The sequence below is a fragment of the Tachypleus tridentatus genome, chromosome 8 (assembly GCF_004210375.1).
Source record: "Tachypleus tridentatus isolate NWPU-2018 chromosome 8, ASM421037v1, whole genome shotgun sequence".
Classification (NCBI taxonomy): Eukaryota; Metazoa; Arthropoda; class Merostomata; order Xiphosura; family Limulidae; genus Tachypleus; species Tachypleus tridentatus.
The window spans coordinates 114,008,595-114,032,479 of NC_134832.1; the positions used below are offsets into that span (position 1 = coordinate 114,008,595).

At 33.7% G+C, this 23,885-nt stretch overlaps 1 protein-coding gene across 1 annotated transcript; it reads right to left on the reverse strand.

Moving 5' to 3' along the window:
• Nucleotides 1–854: 854 nt before the first annotated feature.
• Nucleotides 855–23,642, reverse strand: LOC143223986 (uncharacterized). The gene is made up of 5 exons (XM_076452453.1): nt 23,573–23,642; nt 20,775–20,842; nt 12,915–13,254; nt 11,820–12,748; nt 855–2,316 (listed from the first exon to the last, which is right to left on the reverse strand). Exons 1-5 carry the CDS (start codon nt 23,631–23,633, stop codon nt 2,299–2,301), a joined length of 1,416 nt encoding a protein of 471 aa, XP_076308568.1. The 5' UTR covers nt 23,634–23,642; the 3' UTR covers nt 855–2,298.
• Nucleotides 23,643–23,885: the final 243 nt, after the last annotated feature.

Here is a 23,885-nt window from a genome sequence, read left to right on the forward strand (position 1 = left end):
CTTAATCAACACTTCAAAGAATCTGGCATTGTATGTAGAAAATGATCTTATACTTTCATCTCAAAAACGGTTATGGGATGGAAATACGAGCAACAGTACCAAGAACCTGACTCTGCATATGCACACTTCAAATACACCCAACACTGGATTCACCAGGATATGAAATCCAGCAGATGGTAAGACATAAGAAGAGCTCGGTAGGAGTTCATTTCCAGTCCAAAACCTGGTGTCAGTGGAAATGTTACATCAGTCCACAGCAGTAAAAGGGAATCCATCTTTACATATGCAAAAAAAAAAAATAAAGGAGAGAGTAGATAATAAAAATAATTTGTGACTCTCCATAAAAAAATAAAAAAAACACCAGTAATTGAATTAGAAAAATACACACAAAAAAAACACAAATATAATTAAATCATGTGCAAAAGCAAACATACCTTCACAGTAAGGCTGCCAATAGAGTTGCAATTAACAAATACACGATTAGAGAGGGTGCTAATTACAACAGGAGGAGTGTAGCACTACCACTGGTGGAGGGTTACTGTATGCAGAAAAAGGAGTAATTGCAAGGCTAGTGTGCCAACAGATGGCAGTACTATTCGAGAAAAATAAAATATTGTACTGGAATCAACACTTGGATATGTAATTATTATTCAAACATTTGTGAGTTTTGCAAAGTTTAGTTATAAATGAAATTTTAAACAAAAATTCAGTCATGCTATGTAATAAAAAATTTATCTTAAAAATGCATAATTTTCTCACAAATTCCTCAAGTATTATTGAGTTACACTTGACTCATTTTCTCAGAATTTGTACTAAGTATCTTTTAGACTAAGGTTTCAAATAAAATGCAACTATTTTTAATAACACTTAACTTTATTCAGGCCACTTGTCACATAATTTATACTTCATAGAAATTTAAGTTATAAAAAAAATTAGAGTGGATTAACATATAACAGTTTAAGTTTTCTGCTAGTTAATTAAAGTTACATTTTTTGTTAAAGTGAAACTCTGGTAAACCTTCAGAGCTTAATAGTTACTGTTACTGTACAATTTAAAAAAGTTAAATGTAAATCTGTTACTCAGTTTTCAAGCTTATTTTAAAATTGCATTTTCATTAAACACTGAAAAATGCATACATTTAAATTCAGAACTTAGAATCTTTAAAACTATTACTGTCTAATGAAATCAAATTTATTAATTTTTTAAATGAACAAAATATCATCTGCAATGTACAAAATAAGCCAAGTACACCACAGAAATACCAAATCTCTAAAATTTAATGTCTAGAGTGCATCTAAACTTGTGAAAATAAATATTAGTTTCAATTTAATGATGTATATTATAAAAACACAGTATGTCAAATTGGAAATATCCTTAGATTCTGGATGTTTCAAATTTTATGGGCAAAATATGAACAAATTTATCTCCTTTCTTGACTTTATTCGAAATATATTTTTATACAAAATATAGTTCATAATTATAACTCAATATTATCTGTTAAGGATACTGAATCACAAATTATAACAGTATATTAATGTATAGTTTTGTTGCTGCTAATATTTAGTTGTTTTTTTTAAGACATACCAAACACAAAGGCCATTAAATTTTGAGTTACTATAGCACAAAACCTAGCAAGTGTTTACACTGCTGAAACAAAATGTTTTTCATACCAATCTTATTGCATATATTTTTGATAATACATCATTTCTGCATTATCCTTTACAAAATGTGTTTTATACAAAAAACATGGTTTAAAAACAAATATTTGCTGCATATTTTGCATAAACAGAAATATGAAAATATTCAGTTATTTCATTTCAGTTTCATATCCAGAACACGTTTATTTTGTTCTAGTTACATTTTAATCAGTACACAAGGTAATGATCTTATAACCCTGTTGATCAGGAAAGAACATAAATACACTCAAGGTTTACTGGCTGGAAGTCAACTCTGTTAAAACACAAACACAAATTGTGGCACTTCTTCCTTTTTTAAATTCTTGCTTCTTTATCTTAGAAACAGTTCTAAATTAAAATGGATTTTTTAAAATAAAATACCCCACACTGTATCATAACATCTTGTGTTAAAATTACAATTCTAGTCTTGGATGTAATGCAGTAGGTATTATTTGCATTTAGAAATGCCTGTATATGCATTTTTGTTTTTTTATTCAGAACCAGTAGCAAAAAAAAAAGGAAGTACAGATACAACCTGTACTCTCTCACCCTGTCACTACACAATTCAAGTTACAATTGGGTCAGTATGTTAAAGCTGTTACTGACCAGTCTGATTATCTCTTTAATCTGATCTTCTGACCTAGAGTAAAATAAAAGAAACGTAATGTCAAAAATATTTGAAATAAAGAAAAATTGCCTTAAAATACTTTGCTAAAAATCTCTATCATTGAATAATTTATTATATGTCAAGTTGTCAACTGTTAAATGTTCTTCATAATTACTGTAAAGAAAATGAATACCTCCCTTCTATATACTGCCAACTGGAGAGTGACATTTTCCATGTACAGTGTTCCTTTTGGTCATATTATGTATAACAAAGGTTTATTCTTGACAGAGCAGCAAGAGATACACACATACAGTGGAGCACCATTAAGCCGCGGTATTTGGGGGGGGTCAACCTGCTTAACCACAACTTAAGTGGTCCGCGGCTTAAACCTTTGTGACCGAAAAGCCGAAGTCGCCAACAGCTCCACTGAGAAGCCTCATCCGGGCCATTGTGTGATCATTATAATATTAATATATAGACTATTCAGATACAATTGACAAGTGCCATTTTAACACAAACGACCAATGCATTGCGATGGTTCGCTTTTCCCCTTCTTAATAAATAAAATATACAACACAATTTTGATTAAGATTTATTAATAATATAAAGATTACAATAAAAATAAACCTTTTTATTGTAAAATTTCGTCTTCCCGTGTTACATGCAGGCCGCCATTTTAAACCTCGTGGTAGCAATATTGCACACTTGCATAAATTATTAAATTTTTAATACCGATTTTTTTATTAACTGGCAGTTAAACAATAAGAAAAAACAAATAAAATACATTTCAAACCATTTTATTTCACATTTTTAAAAACATAACAAATATAAACAAAAAAGTTAGTTTCATGCTGAGTTATGAGAGTGTGAGAAACTTTAAAAAGCCAGGTAGTAGATTTAATACATCAAAAATTTTGGGACAAGACTTGCTACAGTGGCTTAAGCGATTTCGCGATCAATTGGTCCGCGGCTTAATGGCGCTCCACTGTACAAAGGTACCATTTAATGAAAAATTATATCTATCTTGTGTAGGATATACTCTTTGCCCATTGGAAGTAGTAGAGTTAAAGGCATTGTCAAAAGGAACTCCTGTATGGTGCTCAAGTGACATACAGTTGAGCAGAATGTAATTACTATCCAACTAGCCTGTATATCTTCAGCATTTGACAAAGCATCTATGTAGGGTATAGCTAGAGCAGTATGTCAAGCCATGCAGTATGTAAGAAATACCTACTTCCCAAGGTGAACAGATCTATTTCACTGGCATAACTAAAGGAATTTTCTATCTTCATAACATCTCACACTGATGTGAACATAAAACGAGTTATCACAAACAGGAAAAGTAGACACTAGCCATGTGAAAGGCAGCATCACATGTGTACTATAAGTTGTTTTTCTTTTGTGTTCTTTTCATGAAATGTGACCTGGAGAGTAAAATATATATATTTCTGAAGGTGTCTTATGGAAAACTGAATCTTAACAAGGGGTACTTAACAGGGACATCTGGGCTTAACACTTTGGTATCCCTCACTTGATGCAGATTTTGGAAGCAAAGTCTGTGTAACACAACATCAGCTGCATGAGTTCTATCATCTCCAATACATAGTACTATATAAATACATGTATAGGCAAATTAAACCACAATGTAATATAATTAATAAGGTACAAATCTGTCAGAGACAGTCTACATCACTGTCTGCAGGATATCATGCAAGAGATGTCAACAGCTAGATACATGAAATAATGACAAAGTTGATGGTAAGTGGCATAAAAATGGATGAATAAACAAGATGAGTTCTTTAATCAACCAGTCAAAGTGTAAGAAGACAGGTTACAAGAAAAGACAATGGCAATTACCTTTAAAGAAAGTAGTATGAGCAAGGTAACAATGAATTGCACTAACAGGACAAAGGAGACAATCATTGTTGGAACAATCATACAAAGAAGGAAGGAAGTAATTGAAGAAAACATCTAATTACCTACTCAAGCAACTCTTAGGGAAGAAGTAATAGTCTGGGAGGAAATTCAACCTTTTCTGTTTGAAAACTCAAGGAAATTGTCTGAGGTACAATTATAAGAGCAATGTTTCCTACAATTAAGAAACAGTAAAAATACATTTAAAAAGAAAAACAACCCAAGAAATACGTGTCCAAAAGTTTGAATGGAGGATATGCAAGAGGCCTGAAAGTTAAAGAAGAACTGGAAGAGAAAGATAACTAATTAGACAGGCTCTGAATAGGCCTGTAAGGACTCGAGAAAAAGTAAAATGAGCAAGAATGAAACGAAAGATTCCCACAAAACCTACACTCCAGTCAGTAATTAAAGGAATTGAAAAGACTGCTCTCAAAATCCAGAGCAAAAAGGAAGTGAAGTAAGAAAGTCACACAATCTGGAAGGAGTGGCAAATGGAATGGCATTAGTAAATCTCACTCCTGCATTTATAAATATGCAATAGTGATTGAAAGACAAGAATGATCAAGATGATGGAGTCAAATTGAGTTCCATGGCACAACACAGGGAGTTTTAACTTCAGGAAAAAAGGTGTACCAGTAAAGCAACCCCAGAATCAAAGAAAATGAGCTTGGAAATAGACAGAAAAAATAAAACCAAAAATTAAATAAAGCAATAGGAAGAATAGGTCACTGTGACTTTATGAAACTCTGCATTGCTACCCCAACAGTTTTATAAGGAAAAAGTAAAGGAGATAGAAAGTCAAGGTGAGTAAACAAAAAATTAAGAGAAGTGGAATGAGTTTACTAGAGAAGAGATTCAATGGACAAGATCACTAGAAATGAGGCCAAGCACAGGCCATGGAGAAGGAATCATAAGTTCAGGAAGGACATGACAAAAGTCAACATAAAGAATAGGTTGAAAGAATCAACAGCAATGGCAACAAATAGGTGAAAAAGGAAGAGTGAAAACTTTATGAGCTGAAGTGCATGCAAGAAGCTTACTAGAGTACCAGCAGAAAATAACTGAAATAAAAGAACAAATGTTATGTATCTGAGTTACAAGAGCAGTGAAAGACAAAGGTTAGTGGTACCTGATACTAGTCAAGGATAGAAGAAACACAAGCAAAGGCAGGTTGTGAGAAAAGCTGGTAAAACACATTCAAATGCAAGACAGGCTCAACAGGACATACACTAATAGTAGCACTGCTTACCATGTGAGTAACTCTAGGCACCATTGAAGAAAGTAAAAAAAAAAAAAAAAACTACTATGAATGAGAGTTTCAACCTTGAGAGGTTTCAGAAATGTAGATATGATACTGTTTGCAAGAAGATCAAAGTGAATTAAAGGGAAAATGGTTTGCTTGAAATTGTTTAACACTCCTTCGAAAAGTGGGGCCTAATAGGCCCCAGAGCAACTTGAAAGGTTATTAATGAATTTAATGAAATGAAATCAAATGAAATGGCAATTTCATTTAAATACAAATTTATTAGCCTAATATTAATAACCTTTCAAGTTGCTCTGGGCCTATTAGGCCCCACTTTTCGTAGGAGTGTTAAAAGTCAGCCTGGTATGTCTGCAATGCATAGGCCCGAGTCACTGAAAAATTATGAAAACTGTGTTTAAGTACTGAACTCTGAAAACTGCATTAATAATAATGAAAATCTAACTAAAAGTTTAAAAATTTAAGACATTCTTTCCTGAATATCAAAAAAATAAAGGTAAGAAAGATAATACTTCATATTTTAACTAAAAGTTGAAAAGAATAATTAAAAATTTCAATTGATTATCTGCAGTGTTGAGGAAAATCGACCTCTCTCACTGGTGGAGCGATATAGTCTAATGTTGAATGCATCATACACTGGTGATATACATGTTACAACATGTAAGGGTGGGAGTTTCTTATATTAAAGACTAAATACAAGGTAATAGTTCTTAGTACTGTAGATACGCGAGTTGCATTTTTGAAAGAATATCTTAGTTGCAGGTGAAAAATGTTTTAAATTATTATACAGCCTACCAATAAGTAAATTAAAAACCCAATAACACAGAACAACCATTTTCTGACATCTTATTCAAATAACCTTGATATACAGTACTGTGCAAAAGAGTTAGGACAAGAGAATATTTTATCATTCTTCCATGCCATTATAGAATGTAAATTTTAAAACTATGGTAATGCTTCATCAATCTCTGTTGACAATTGAATGAGCCAGGGTGAAAATACTTATCATTTTTAGAATTCCCATATACTTGTACTAAGGGCATATCATAAGGGTTGTACTTGAATGAACACATACTGGTCAAATTTAGGGTCTGAAATAACTGTTATGGCATCCCATGCAGTGTTTTAACTATATAGGAAATTAGCATATAGTACTCATATAAAGCATAAGCATATTTAAATGTTGATACCTACTAGCTGATAAAAAAAAAGGAAAATATGTTTTAAAGGAATGATGATATAATGAACATGAACCCAAAAGTCTAAAAAGTGGACATGATAATACATGGAGAAACACTGTCAAATCACAATAAGAATCATGAAAAGGGCTATGAAGATGAATAACCTGAAATGATTTCAAAAATAATGACAAAACCCAGATCTCAAAATTGTTTCTTCTCTTAGAAAAACCAAAAGTATCTAATAACACAGCCTTAAACAACATAACAAATGAAGATGCTAAACCTTTGTTAAACAACCATGTCCAAAATTGAGATGTGGTATGGTGGAATATAAAGGGTAAAACCTACATCTGAGAGACAACTTACAATAAGTAAACCATTTCCTTTGATAAACTTCCAAAGAAGAATGTTGAATGGAATGTGTTAATAAGGGCATAACTTAAGACAACAATCCCTGATGTCATGCAATGGACCTCATAACAGCCAGGTGTGAAGTTGAAGAATACCAACTGCTGGATGAAAAATGTACAACCAAGGTTAAAATAATTGAGATGGCCAGGGACAGGGTGAACACTAGTGAAGATACTAGAGAAGTAGAAACTAGGATTGATCCAATCAATATGTTGCCATCAGCAATGCTCAACAGGATGTGGAGCAAAACAGTGCCAGCACCTTCAGCAGCAGATATATCACAGGACATGCATAAGGATGACATGTCATCCAATCCTGGCTAGAAGCATATACTTCCAAAGCTGGAAGGTGAGGTACTGGTGTCACATTAATAAGGAGCTGAGCAATTCCACTGTATGTGTGTGTGCACGTGTCCATCCGTCCGTCTCTCTCTCTCTCTCTCTCTCGTCCATCAGTCTCTTTCTCTCTCTCTCTCTCTGTGTCTGTCTGTCTCTTTCTGTGTCTGTCTGTGTCTGTTGGAACATGACAAGCAAAAATATCAATTTGGTGTTTGTGTGCAGAAAAGAGAAGATCCACTAATCAAAAACAAAGATACCTGAAGTGAGTGCCTCCTCGCTCTGAATTGTACGAGACTACTGTGGAATTGCCCAAATAATGCATAACCACTTTCCCTCACAACAATTCAAGACCCTGAGCCACAGCTTGTTGAACTGCTGAAAGTTATAAGTGAAAGATGTGAAGAAAAACTTCCTCTACTATCTGACATCCCTTGAATTTCCAATTGTCTATACAAGCACCACAGCCCTGAAGAAAAACATCTTTAAACAAATGCATCTCTATCCATGTTGTGTTGTCCCTGTTCAACTTCCACCCCAAATCCAGCAAACTACAATCTGACAGCCCAATCCAGCACCTCTGTGCAAATGTTTCATAGGTCCTGTAATAACCATTGAAGGGCCCTCATATGGTCTCAACCAAAAGGAATATGTGATTCCAAGGATGCCCACATCCCCAAAAGAGACAGAACTGTGCATGATGATGGAGAAGGAAATAACTGTAACTGAAGAACTACCACCTCCATAGCCTGAAGGTACAGAGAAGAAAGTTGGGCCCTACTTAATATGTAATTGATAAAAAAAACACCTAAATGGATGAGGTACTGTATGAGAGTAAGAAAAGACATCTTTTATTTGATAAGAAACCCAATCTCACATCTTCTAATAACAGAATTTGAGTATACAGTTCTGGCAAATGGTGGGATGGGCAAGAAGAAGCCTGTCATCCATGTAAAGGTAAGTGCAAAAGTCAAAGGAGTAAAGGTGATTATGAAAAACTCTGACTAGCCAGTAAACAATGTGTGGAGCAGATGTGATGCCAAACTGTACAGCACAAAACCAAACATCCTAATTTGTATGCACAAAACAGAGATAACACCTTGAAGACTTGGTGATCAGGATATGAATGTAGACATCTGAAATGTTAAATTTTGTTATCCATAGTCTTGTTGAAAACAGGCCCCAAAGGAAAAGAAACGACTCCATTGTAAACACTTAGAAGACAGGAGAAAGTGGCTGAGATGAGAAAGGTCAATGAATAGTCACCAATTGCTAATCTTTTATAGTACTACAAACAGCCAATAGTAAAAATCCTCAAGAGAGGATGTGATGCACTCTAGGACTTCTTTTTTTTTCAAAAGATCCTAGATGGCTTGTGCTTCATGATTGGAATTAAGAGGGTCCATGGGAAGCAGAAAGCCAACTGGTATGAGAGACAGAGAAAGGGGAAACGAACTGAATGACCAACTAATCTGTGGTATATGTCTCCCATACTGACTCAAATGCCTTGAGAAGAGACCCCCACAAGGTTGTTACTGATGCCAAAACCTGCATAGGAGCAATGATGGTAAAGTGGAAAATGATCCAATGGATCATAACATCGAAGCATGAAGTCTATAAACTTGAATGGGAGATGCTGTAAACTGTCCTGTACAAAAATTGTGGGATAGTCAAGAAGTCAGCATTGAAAGTGAAGAATGTAGACAAGCCACATCTACTCACGATTTCATGGGATCTGGAATTTTCACAAAAATAGACTGTCTGAAAAATGAAGCTTCTCTGAAATCTTTAAAAACCAATGTAGGAAGGTGAATTCCCTGGTACTGTGTACTGGGCTGCATAAAATATCCCAGCAACAAACCAATCAAGTTAACAAGTTGAGACTAGAAGCCAATAACCTAACCAATTTGAAAGTCAATAAATTAATAAGATACTCAAAAAATTGACCATGGGATCTATGACAAACCTCAGACAACAGTTTCAAAGATGATTAAAATGCAAAGCTGTTGTACGTAACAAACACATTTTGGAAAACTGAGATTGATTAAGATGAATAGCAGCATCTTGTCTAACCACAGACAGGAAGCAAAGGGTCTAACCTCTAAGTCTAAACAGAGATTCTCCAGGCTACAGAAAGCCAAGGCATGCTGATCCAATAAACAAAATGAACAAAGAATGTCAAAACCATCCCTCAAGTGATCTGCAAATCTCCTTGTAAATTCATCTGTGTCTGGCAAAGGTGGGAGGACCAGGTGATTAGATGAACTAATTTCTCCCAATAAGGAAGGTGAAGATACATAAGCCACAAGTTGGTTGGTTGGTTGGTGTTTTACGACACAGAGCAACTATGCTATTTGCACCAAACAACTGGTAAAAAAAATAAAAATAAAATTATTAAGATTCATAAAAGGAATCATGTTAAAATAAAATAAAGTCCAATTTTTGAATTACAAACTTAAATAGAATTAAAAAGACTAATGGCCCTTAAAAAACTAAAAACATTCTTAAGGTGGACAGTATCACTATCGCCTATGACACTGTCCAGTGTAGGGATAAACCTGTGGACAAAACTTCTAAAATGCTGCTGTTGTTCAGAATCGTAATGATAGCACAACAGTAAAATGTGGACTATTATGATGAATTAAAAAACTGTGACCAAGGCATAGTCTACTTCAGTCAACTTCTTTCACATCCTTACAGAAATAAGACAGCCAAAGTCCAAAAGCAGGTTTTATCTGGAAAAGCTTGTTATCTTGTTGCTCACTCCAAGTTGACTGCCAACTGGCACAGAGCCAAGCCTTGAATACAGGACTGTACTCCATGTATGAGATAGGTATGTTAGCAATAGTACCAGAGCAGACAGACTTAGCTGCAGTGTCAGCAAGCTCATTCCTGTGAATACCAATGTAGTCTGGTAACCAAAAGAACTGAATAGTAGTAGATGTTAAAGATAAATGGACCAGTCCACCCGAGTTCATGCCTAGCTGTCTGAGCAAACAAAGATGCTGGAAAGTAGAGTCTAAATTCTCACTAACCCATCATTGATCTCCCAAAAACTCACATTTAAATATGGCCTGATGTTTCTTTTCCTGTTGATTCTGAGGGTAAGATTCTACCACTGCATATAAGGAACTGTATGTCTAACACAGAAGAGGGGTTCCCCCTGATGGCATCAGAGTAACATTAGACTTATGAGGTGGTACAAGAGGGGCATCAGGTGACTCAAAGTTTGAGAAGGGAAGTTAAGCATCCATATCTGAAAAACATCAACAACAACAAAAATTATGATAAAAATCAGAAAAATGAACAATAAACTTAAGTCCCTCAAAAAAGATCAACATCGTCATAAGAATAAAATTGTTAGGAGCATTATAGTAGGATATAAAGACTGAAGCAAGTGATGTAGAATTCACACCAATGCTTGGATGGGCAAATGGAACCCTTCATCAGGATAAAGTTAGAGTAAGAGTGAAGATGTGTTTTGGAAATAAAGTTTTTCTTGAACAGATTTGACTATTTATGTAGGGACGCTTGCATGGTTTTGTGTATTTATCCCTACCTTGTTTAGAAATTATGACATTGCCAACCCTACATTCATCTGTATTTTTTTTCCAATTTTTTTTTTTTTTTGAAATATTTGGGTTTAATACTCAAATTTGAACAGGGCATTTAATTTATTGTACTTAGCATTAGAATATTGCAGGTAGTTAATTTATTTTTTATTTTTAAGCTATTTGAGCATGTGCAATTGTACAAGTTTTCAGCAGCTAAAAATATACTCTGCACAACTTCTTACTACAAATTCTGATAATGCAAAATCATAACTATTGTATATATATATAATTGAGAAAGTTCCAATTATTCTACACAATTTGTTCCTCGAACATTTCTTAACAAACCTGGGTGTAGTGGCAAACCATGATGCTCTCAAAACATATCTTGCACAACATTTTTTTTGTGAAATTGAACACCATATTTATTAACCGTTTATTGCTACACAATATTATACACCAATTAAAACAGAGGAGAAACAAATGGTTTATTCAAAGTAGTCTCCTTCCAGTTTTACTGATATTAAACCTTTGAGGCAGTATGAAAAATAATGCCATGTATTAAACTAAATTAAATTAGTATGAAAAAATAGATACACATAATTTCAGTCACATGTTTTTTTATTTAACCAACACAAAATAATTACAATTTGGTAATTTGGTGATGGTATTTTTATTTTCTTTAGAAGAATAAAGAGCTTTGCACCTTACTGCCTGATACATTGAATGATACAGAACAACAATTTAATCACAGATAACCAGAATAATTACTTTATCTAATATACGTACAGAAATTTTTTAAAGATTTGAGGCCACTAAGAAAGACTGTTTACAAATTATCCTTTCTTGATTTGTTAAACATTCTTTAACTTTTTTCACTAACCTGTGATCTCCTTTGTTCATCATCTTCTTGACGCTTTTCATAATGGAGAAAATCATCAAAAATGGAAGTGTTGTGGTGGTAGTTGTGAATTATTTTCAGCACTTGTTTTCCCCTTTCTGCTGGAACTTCTCGAGTGTCATGAGAGTTTGCAACAGGTTTGTTTTCATTATTTTCTAGTCTTATGTGACAAAGCTGTGAGTTTGGCACATCTTTTACATAGATCCAACTGACTTTAAACTGATCCTTCCATTTATCCTGAGCCCAAATTCCAACAGAAGTATTATAGTTCACTGCAGACATCATCTGGGCCATTCCACAGAAATGTCTAGAACCATTAACACTAAAGAACAAACAAACTGGCCCCTCACCCTTCTGTTGTTGAAAAGCAGCATCCAGTCTTTTATTACCATGTTCAGTGGAGCACCAGACTGAATACTTAATTGATCGGTGAATGTCATCCTTAGAAAATGACTTAATGATGAAGAATCTGGCATCTTTTGGGTTCAAGTCAAACTCATTTGGGTTGTAATTATTTTCCAGTCTCAGTTTGCTAAGAACTGGGTGTGATATTAGGCCATCAGATTCAAGATGATGTTGATCAATAGTAACATTGCAATTGGATAAAGATTTGAAAAAGTGGTTACATGGCTCATCTGCAGGTTCATCTGATGCTATACCTCTTTGTAGTTCCCATGGTGAAGGTCTTTTTTGAGTAGAAGGTGTGAGAGTGCTTATTCGATTGCCATCAAGGTCATAAACATTCTTGCTCTCCCACATACCATCATCCATATCTGAAGAGCAATGTTTATTAGATAATAAGGATGCTGATTTAAATTTCACTCTAGTTGGTTTGATAGCAACAGATGACCATGACAATTTGTTATAGTCATCTAACTGTCCTGAGACCCCTAAGTTGAAAGAATTACAGGCTCATCTACTAAAGGGAACATTACCATTGACAGAAGTTATGTGCAAGTCTATAATCATAAAATGAGGCATCAGATTTTGCCTCTTTGACTGTAAGATTACTCACTCCCTGTTCCAGTTTTGTAAATGAAGATTGGCCTTTGTTCTTTTCAAAGCATTCTTGATTCTAATCTTCTGTATAACTGAGGTCCACATGCTTGTAGGGTCTAAATCCAGTGCCTCCCCATGTTGAGTAATCACTCCCAGTTTCAGAGAAGAAATTAAACCCCAGGCCATAACCTGAGAAACCATTCTGTTCAAATAATCCATCTCTGTATGGTGTATGCAGATCACCAGCACTGGGCTGTCCACTACAACCACTAACAAATGCTACTCTATCTGAACCATTCAAAGTAGCCTCTCCTACACCACAGTGGTTCATGTAAGAAAATGACATTGTAGCAAAATAACTGGACATACAAGAAAACTGGTTACCCATATTTGAATTTGACATGGAGGAGTTAAAAATCTAGAGAAAAAATGTATTAACATAATTACTTTCAAAATAACCATTAATATCACCGAATGTTATAATATATTTAATAAATACACACACTCATTTTAACAACACCACAAAAAAAATTATAGTAGTAAAAAGTTTTTCATATAACCATTAATTATTTGTTCATTAATTTGGGTAATACAGATCTTGAAAGAAAGGTCCACAGTCAGTAAAATGTTCATTAGCTAGAAAGATACTTGACATTCTGCCATATTTATATTTAATTGGTAACAGTATCCTACATTAGTCAAAAGAGAAAACAGTACCTAACTTTAAGTCAGTTCATACAGAAAGTTAGCATTTCCATTATTTGAACACGTGTTCAAGATAAATATTCACTCCTCCAGAGAACTAATGGCCACTGTTGCAAAGATTCATGTGCATGCCCAAAGCCTTAAACGACACACGTACCTACACATATTAGCATGAAACATGCCAGTCTATGATGCAATAAGAATTAGACTACAGTTCTCCAGAAACAGGAAACTCCATAAGCACTTGTGCCTTAAAAAAAGGCTTATTATTGACAAGGCAAAAGAAACACACTGGAAGTGGGAAAAAAGGTTAAAGTTCTGCAATGAGGTAGTATCTTACTAAAATATATTTTCATTACTTGAAAATGTTAAATTCAAAAGTGATAATCACCTTTCCACAAACATGGGAGGTAAAATTTCACTGAAAAGATTGTGGAGGAAATGGTGTAGATAAAAAAACCTAAAAATATTAGCTCCTCTCTGTAAATATAACAGAAACAGAAAACTCATGAAGAATGTCACCGATTAGTGTTAGTGAACCTAGTGGAATATCACTATATGAGAGATTCTATTCATTTCATGCAGGGAATAATCTTTGTCCAATAATGGTGATAGAGAAAAAGGTGCTCTCAAGGAAGCATCAGCATGGTTCTAAGTGTCACAAAGGTGGGCAAAACGTAGTAATTGCTCAATAGCCCTTACATCTCAGGCAATCAAAAGAAAATGGATGTGTTGTGCAGTTAGAGCAATAAGTAAGAAATACTTACCACAATAAACAGTTGAAAGAGAAGTCATCCTAAGGTAAACAAAAGATCAATCCTGTTACATTGATCACCAAAAGTAGTCTGGTTCATAATTTAGAAGGTGGCTTGTACTGCCCTACTAGGTAAGCTTCTCAGCCCTACTTACGAGGGCTGTTCAAAACATACGCGGACTGTTTGAATTGAGCGGCTCCAGTTGGTTCCAGGGGTATCCGCTTGGTGTTGCTAGGTTCGCACAGATCACCTGATTACGACGCCATTTCCCGATTGCAGATATCTTCATTTGTGTATTAGCTACTCGGATTTAAGTGAAGTGCGATTTTTTCGTTTGGCGGATTTCAGAATGAATGGCCTGAAGGAGCAACGACTTGCTATGAAATTTTGTGTTAAACTTGGAAAATCTGCGACTGAAACCTTTGCTATGCTTAACACAGCTTACGGTGATGTTGCTATGAAGCGTACGGCATGTTTCAAGTGGCATGAACATTTTAAGGATGGTCGACAGTCCATTGAAGATGAGGAGCGTCCCGGACGTCCTTTTACGTCAACTGACGACCCACACGTCGACAAAATCAACACCCTGGTGCGGGCAAATCGACGTCTGACTGTCAGGGAGCTTGCTGAAGAGTATGGGATATCAGTTGGATCTTGTTACGAGATTTTGACTGAAAAATTGAAGATGCACCGCGTTGCTGCGAAATTCAGCCCTCAGAACTCGTGAGCTTTTGGCCAAACACTCGATCACTGTTCTTCCCCACCCCCCCTACTCACCTGACCTTGCTCCTTGCTATTTTTTCTTGTTCCCCAAACTCAAAAGACCCTTGAAAGGAAGAAGAATTGAGATGATTCCTGAGATTAAGGCAAATGCGACGAAGGAGCTGGAGGACATTACAAAAGAAGAGTACCAGGACTGTTTCAACAAGTGGAAACACCGTTGGGATAAGTGTGTGCGTTGGGGAGGAGAGTACTTTGAAGGGGTCCCAGACCTGTAACTTCTAAATAAAGTACATTCTGTTTTATGACGTCAGTCCGCGTATTTTTTGAACAGGCCTCGTACAACTGAGTTCATCATCTTGGTCTAATACCAGTGGGATTAGATTCATCTAATGGGAAACTCTCTATATTGACTTCCCAGTAGCTTTGAACTGTGAAGCAAGATTTCTCCCTATGCTCTTCAAGAAGAAAATGGAAAAGAGAAATTTATTTTGAGAGAGTGCTAAAGAGGTGTTTGGACCAAATGGGAATAATTGTATCTACATAAGATTTTACACTGATAAACAAGTTACTGTGACTAAGGATAATAGACAACTGTCATGTGTGAGAAGCAGGGCCACATTTAGTGATGTAATTTTTTTTTATTATTTCCAAAAGTATGGCCTGTTAGGTGCAATGCATATTTACTGCAAAATCTCAACAGTGGAAATTAAACTGTAGATATTGGCTGAAAATTACTTGTTATCCTCCACTCACTGCAGATTTTGATTGAGAGGAGTATCCTATGTGAGACAACCTAAATAACATAGGTATAGGTATTATAATAATGTAGTTAAGCAGGCATCCAAACAACAACAAAGAACTAAGAGCTTCCTTCTAAAAAACTTCTGTAAATATTGCAGAATGGCAACTGAAGAGAGATGAAAACTGGCAGACGATGAAACTGTAATACGATGTAAGTAATGTGGCATACAAGTGTCAGAGGTTATTCACTTCCCCATCTGCAAGACCTCACCTAGAGTAACTAAAAACAGAAGAAGTTGAAAGTTGGATTATCTGATAGGTGGAAACATGAAAAAGGCTTGAAACAAGTTAGTAAAAGCTGAAGATAAAATATTAAAAAGGCTAAGGGAAAAACAGTAGGTTTAAAGAAAGGTTTTGGTTTGGTTTGTCTTGAATTTCACACAAAGCCACACAAGGGATATCTGGGGTAGCCATCTGTAATTTAGCAGTGTAAGACTAGAGGGAAGGCAGCTAGTCATCACCACCCACTGCCAACTATTTTATCAATGAATAGTGGGATTGACTATCACATTATAATGCTCCCACAGCTGAAAGAGTGAGCATGTTTGGTGCAACAGAGATTTGAACCCACAACCCTCAGATTACAAGTTGAGTACCTTAACCACCTGACCATGCTGGCCTTAAAGAAAGGTATTTGACCAATCCTGACTCAGACCATCCACAGACAGAACTGCTAAGCCCTTGGCTGAAGACCAGAAAAGTGACACCTGGTGAAAAAAAACCAATCTAGTCAAGACAACTGATATACCACCAAGTTCAAAGCTCCCAGGAAAAGACATACTGACAATCAAATATGGTGGTTGTGGTTCCAAAGAAAGTCTAAAGACAAAAAAAAGAGACCCATGGAATGAGTACCTTCCTATAGGTTGATAAAAAATAGCAGTGAAGTTGCTTTAATGGAACATAACAAAATGATCAGACAGATGAGAGAGAATATGATGGGAAGCTTATAGAGAAACCAACATCATAGAGACTGATATTAAGAGACCATGAACAGAGTGCAGGTGTCCAAAACCACATCCAACTAAAACATAGAGACACCTGTAAACAAATGTAACTCTGGGTAAGGTTAAAAGAGAAAGATGCCCAGAATCATATAGGAATGACTAAGGCACTACAACAGCAAGAGGTTAAAAAATGTAAGAAGGGGCACAAGAAAAGCAAGGATATCCAGACATACCTCAGTGATCAAGTGATCAACTGGAGTCCACTAAAGAAAATACATAAGGCCACAATCTAAATGAAGGAACCTGATAGAAGTTAGAGTGTCTAAAATATACATAGCTACTTGCAAGGAAAAGAAAAAGAGATGTAAAGTTTGTAACATGCCCAAAGAGGTAAAGGAGAAAGCCAAGTCTGCTCTTGAAAACTCTCACTATATGCAATGATCTATAGTGATATAAAGTGATTATCATATGAATGCGTGTTGTGGTACAAAGCTGCACAATGGACCATCTGCAAATCTTTAACTGTAGAATTGTGAGTCTATAAACTAAATACAAACTCATTTATCTGTGAATATCATCAAGAGTTGACTGAAAATACATAAGGCTGTAGCCAACCTAAAGGTCAGGATCCAAAACTGAAAAATCCAACTGTTGGGAACAAATCAGAATGTGAAGACAAACACCCATACAATTAACCCTGATTAACCACAGCCTGGAAAAAACACCCACCTTAAAATTAAAAAAAAGATCATTCTTGAATTGAGGGCTAACAAGAGACAGAGCCACATGCAAGAAACAGAAAATATGAGAATTTGGGTAAACTGAATCTCTATGTATTTAGGAGATTTGTGTTAATTAAAAAACAAAAATACATAATAAGATACCAATCACTTATGATCATGGAAATGTCAGAGAAACAAAAGTAAAACTCCAGACTGAGGTTAAGGACTTGGTGTACTGTATTCATAATTTGGAGAGAAGGTACATCCTCTTCAAGGTGCCAAAGATGCAAAGCAACTGATAAACAAATGTCTTCTGCAAAGAGGGCCCAAAGATGTGTAAAATAGAAAAACAGAAAAGCCACTAGACTGAAACTTAGAGATGACTTGATGATCCAAACCTTCAGAAGGGTGGATGTTGGAAGTATCGGGAGAGCAAAGAGCATGAGAGGGAACAACTCTACAAGACTCCAGTGGACAAGAAACCTATAGAATATTCTTGGATTAAACAGAGCAGAAATTACTCTTTATAAATTGTCTCATCTATTTTCCAATGGATGAAGAATTCTCCCAAAACTTCATCAATAAGAAAGAGTGCTACAGGTCCCTGAAATAAAAATGAATGAGGAAATTCCTTAGTGTGAGGCAGGCATCTGATATAGAAGTGCCCAGAAACAAAAATAAACAAGTGAAAATAATTCAGATCAGATATTCTAAGTGAAATGATAAAAATTTTATGTGTCTCTTTGCTGAAGTCAAGAAAATAAAGGAAGAGACTACACTAAGAAAAGTAACTAGCATAAAATAACAAGTACAAGATGTCCATAATTATTAATGAAAAAATAAACCTGTCTGAAACCAAGCAATACCATGGAAGGAAAGCCTTTGTAAGGATACAAGTGCTCAGGGAAATCTACTGGACATGGAAAATGTGTCAAGATCCCAGTGCTGGAAGACTACAATCTAATGGTGACTGCTTCATCACAGACTGGTGCAATAAACGTCAATATGCTCAAAACTTGATACATATACAAATATACTTTAGCAGTGGTCCACCGTCATAAAATCTGTTCTTTGGAGAGATGAGTTGTGTTTCTGAAACAAGATTTTACTGCAATTCTAAAGCACCACTCCACCACCAATTCAAAGTCACCACAACAGAACAAAGAATTATAATGTTTTTCCAAAATAATATAAAACTACTCTATTTAAATATGAAATAGAATTTGTGGCAAATGAATTACATGATACTCAATAAAGAAAGCAATACTTACAGTAACTTCCATCCTATCTGAAATTACAGTCGTGTAGCAATTTTTACCAATAATTAAGTCACTTATCCTTTTCATATATATTTTTAATTCATTAAAATTGAAATGAAATAAATCTCTCAAGTGATTAAAGATAACTCCTTGATCAGAGTAAGATTATTTTTCTAATACATGACTTGTTAACTACAATTAAGCATTTTCCTTTTGAAGCAAATTTTGCAATTCATATATAAATTTGAATTTTGAAATTAAGCCTAATGTTTAAATAAGAAGCACAATCTCAAAATGTGAAAATGCTCCAATTATCTCAAAACATTATTGCAAAATTAAACAGTTAACATGCAACTTGAAATAGTACTTGTCTAAAAAATTAACAAAATTACAGTTTAAAACCAATTTAACATACTATTGTTTACATCCCATACACAAACTAAAAGATTAACTTGCTTAAAGTAATTTAATGTCACACCTTTACCATGGTTAATTTGAATCACATAAAAACTTTTGTACATACATTTATGCTAATATTAATTCCGAAGCAAAATTAACGTTTTTATGTAGTCTGAAACAATATACAACCATGCTGTATTTCACGTTCTCAACAGAATCAATGTCTATACATACACCTATGGCTTTTAGAATTCACTTAGTAATTGTTTCTTGCTTTTGATATTTTTGCAGTTAGTGAATATGTATTGAATGACAATAAATAAATTGTATTGCTTGATACTATAAATACATATGAACTTCTTTTGATCTATACAAATTAACAACTAATGAAAAATTACTAAATTGAACAAATTTTTAACTCTTAATTAGGCTATGCCAGCTGTGACTTAATAGGAAACTATACATGGAAAAATAAAATTAAAATTATATATATATATATATTCTACTTTAATTTTTATATTCCTCCCATATAAAATTTTCATGTTGCAGAGTGATACAAGTAAAAAACATTTTTAGACAGAGCTTAATACTGTTTTAAAAATAAAAAATTATAGGATTATGACTATTCACTCATGAGATTCTGCACACATTTAAATACGGTTTACGGTTTGGACTTGTTAAAAATCAAGATGACTACTTATTTTTCATCATAACACTAAAAATTAGAAAATCTGAAGCAATTGGTATTTTAAAATAGTTTTAGATAACTGCTTCAGTATTAAAAAGGAACTAAAAATTTAGGTTTTTTAGATGTAGTACATACATGTGAAAAAATAGTGACTCATAAAAATATGGAGAAAATACTGTATAAATATTCAAGCTGAAAGTTCAGTTCTGCAGAACAAATCTAATTTCCATACAAATCTCAAGTTTCGACTCTTGAGTTCCAGAATGAAGAAAATTTCCAATCTTCAAAGGAACACCTTCTTGACTTTGTTGTAAGATTGCTTTCTCTTAATCAATCAATATAATTTAGAGATAACAGTGAAATAAATACTTAAAGAAGTTCATAACTTGGTTGGATATTGTACATTTGAAAAATGTTTAACTAAAACATTAAATGTTAAATAATTCTTGAAAGTATATGTTACTGTAAGAATTAAATTGACTTGATGTATTTTCTTTAATACCAGTCTCACAATCATTTTCTTTAGTCTAACCATAAATTTATTTGAGTTAGTAATCTGTGAGCTTCACTGACCAGTGTAATTCCTCAATTAAATAAATTTGGTAAAACCAGCAGTAAAAGTCAATGTTCCAGCCACTAACCTAAGGGCCTGCCTGTTACAAACCCCAAATAAAGAATGGATTCAATTAAATTGAAAGGTATAGTGTGTAAAGATGCATGCAGTTAGGAGAATTTCACTAATTTATTATAAATATCTGTTCCCATAGGACACTAGAAGTATAAAAGAATCAAAGCAAAAACATGTGAACATCTTTGAAAGCTTTTATTTAAATCCACATTTTAAACTTTAATTTGAAATTAATTCAGAATTACTCAATTTAATAGTAGAAAGTCTCTGAAACATTTACTGAAAAGAATCAACAAAAGACAAAAACTGACATGATTAGGATGATTTTTCCAGGCATCAAACTCTCCATCTTTCATAAACGTCCTTGCTTCATCTGAACCTGAAAAATTGTACAAAGATAAAGTATTAATAGAACAACACTTTTCCCAATGCACAGTAGCATCACTATGATGTGCTGTTCACTGTTTAACTTTTTATCTCCATCCAATATCAGTTACCTTTATATTTTTACTTTATATGGCACATCCTGAATGAAGCAAAAAGAATATGATAATAAATCACATCAGTGCATCTTATAGTTTTAACATATTTCAGTGAGAAGTACATTGATTAAATCATCTTGTATCTTAAACAAAAGATACATTACCACTTGGTAATTATATCATCTTTTGAAACATAATCAATGTATCTATTATTGCAAAAAAATATAAGAATGCATTCCTCGACACGACTAAAACATTTTGGTTTAGATTATTCCTTTATTAATTAAAGAAAAATATTATAATAGCCTTGTACTTGCAGCAAAACTCAACATGTGTACTTCAAGACAAGAAATAAATGTTTACATAACTTTCACAATGCATACAATGATTAGTGTAGTTACATTAACACTTCTCACTAGAGGGTAACTGACACATTCTGATTTGTTCTTTCTCAAAGTGGACATACTTAACCAAATTCCATGAAACTTAGAAAGAAAGAAAAAAGTGACAACAATATCTAGTTTTAACTTTAATAATTTTATTTGATTTCATTTTGGATAATTTTCATGTTATGAAAGGTTTAAAAGTTTGTCATCAGTTTAGAAAAAAAAAGCATTAAATATAAGTTCTTTCATCTCAGAATGTTTTATTCATGATCTGAAGTTTCATTTTAATAAATTAAGTCTTTTCAACATAGCTGATTTCTATTAGCATTTTCTTTTAACTCTTTACTTTATCAAAAAAACTCACATTTATTGGTGATCTATGGCATAATTTATCAAAATGACATCAGGTAAAGGTAGGTAACAATGTTTAGGCTAACAATAATCTTAGTCAAAATCATTTTATATCTAATAAACATTACCTCTTTAAATAATTACATACTTTATTTGTGTGTTTTATTTGAAAATGATGAACTTAATAATAAAAGATTAAACAGTTCTTCTGACTCATAAATATCCTGATTAACACTTAAACAGCAGCCATCATCACTTAATGATTTCATGCTTTGCATTCAGTACAACCATCATCAATTTATGATAGAGGCTTAAGACATTAGTTGGCAATCCCCTGATACCATTATGACCATACCCCATTAAAGCATCGCAGCTGAGTCATTTTCTCAGTGTAAGTCATGGAGCAAAAAAGAAAGGGTGTTCCAGCTAAGGAAATGAAGCAAAAACATTTTTCATCAAAAGACAAAATTGAAATATTAGCACATGATAATTATTCCAATGAAGAAGAAAACTTTTCTGATTTTTCATTGTTATCAAATTCAATTGTTTCAAGCTCTGAACATGATTTGGATAATAAATCAGAATCTATTGGTTCCCACTGGGTAAGGTGTCATGATTTTGATCCATTTGTTCACTCTTTTGATAATAGAAATGTTGGACTCGCAGATAAATTTAGGCTCACAAATGAATCCAAAGAATACGAATTTCTTATTGCTATATTTGATCAAAGTATAATGAATCATACTGTATAAGAAACAAACAGATATTACAATTTTTATAAATCCTTGAATTCCAAAGAATGTAAAAGTAACACTCTCTCTACTTAACAAAGTAAGAAATGGGAAGATACAACTATGTAGGGAATGTACACTTTCTTTGTTCTGGTGATGCTTTTGCCACATGTAAAAAAGCATGTGTTGGCTGATTATTGCAAGATTGATCCCCTTACAGGAACTCCAGTTTTTTTTTCCAAAATATATTATTCAAGATCAATTAAGGGAGATTCTTAGATATTTGCACTTTGCAAATAATGAGGGAAAGCTTGAGAAATACTTACAATGGTGAAGAATAAAGCTAAGGAATCTTTTTATCCATTTCAAAGAGTAGTTATTGATGAATCTTTGATTCTTTTCAAGGGTTGCATTGTTTTCAAGCAATACGTTACAAGCAAGCACCATAGATTTGAAATAAAGCTCTTTGTATTATGTGATTGTGATACAGGAATTGTAATAAATATGATTATCTATTCTGCAAGTGATGTAGATGTCCCAAAGATCCACGATTAGAATTTAAGATCAGTTGTCAAGCAATTGATGAAAGACTACCTTGATAAAGGTCATATATTATACTGATAATTATTATACAAGTCTGGAATTATAAAACTTTCTCTTTGAAAATAAGACTGTTTTCTGTGGAACAGTTAAAACTAATCAAAAGAACATACCTAAATGTGCACCTCTGAAGAAGGGAGATATTTAGGCTAAGAAGCAAGGGGATATTTTAGCAATTCAATAGAAATGCAAATGTCCTGTTAATTTGCTTAGTACAGTAGATAAAGGTGAAATGAAATACAGTGAAAAGGATGATTTACAAAACTAAACAACCAATAACCAAATCTGATATGGTTTTAAATTATACTATCAACAAGAGGCCAGTTGACAAAAGTGACATGCAAATTGGATAAATTGTTTGCCTTCATAAATGTGTGAAGCAGTACAAAAAAGGCTTTTTTCTCACCTAATTGATACATCAATTTTGAATTCTTTTAACATGTATCTAGTAGAAACTGGCAAGAAGTCATCATAGAGGCAGTTTAGTTACAATGTAATTTACTAATTATTCAAAAGGTATGGAATAGTAACAAGATCTTTCCCAGGAAGACAGCCTTACCATTCCTAACAGACTTGTTGAAGAAGAAGCATTTCTCAGCACTTTTTATAAAAAATTTCATCCTTAGGAGCTAGAAAAAGTGGACGAAGACAATGTCAAGTATGTATGCAAATAACAAAAAAAGAAGCAAAAGATGGTGACTACCTGATATTCAGAATGTAAAGTAGCACTATGCACTGGAGAATGTTTTTGTAGTTTTCCTACCTTAAAAAACATTTGAACATGTAATAACTAAATCTATTATGCTTTTCTTTTCTTTCATATTTTGTTCAAAATTGAATAGAAAATGCTAAAGATTATGTTTAAGATATTT

Bases quoted from the DNA above. Each gene is read 5' to 3' on its own strand.
- LOC143223986 (XM_076452453.1), bottom strand. From the start codon at position 23,633: ATGAAATTTTTTATAAAAAGTGCTGAGAAATGCTTCTTCTTCAACAAG. The intron at 13,255-20,774 runs GTCAGTTTTTGT...TTTTTTCTCTAG, and splicing joins GGAAAAATCATCCTAATCAT to ATTTTTAACTCCTCCATGTC. The intron at 12,749-12,914 runs AGAATCAAGAAT...TTAGTAGATGAG, and splicing joins CCTCAGTTATACAGAAGATT to CCTGTAATTCTTTCAACTTA.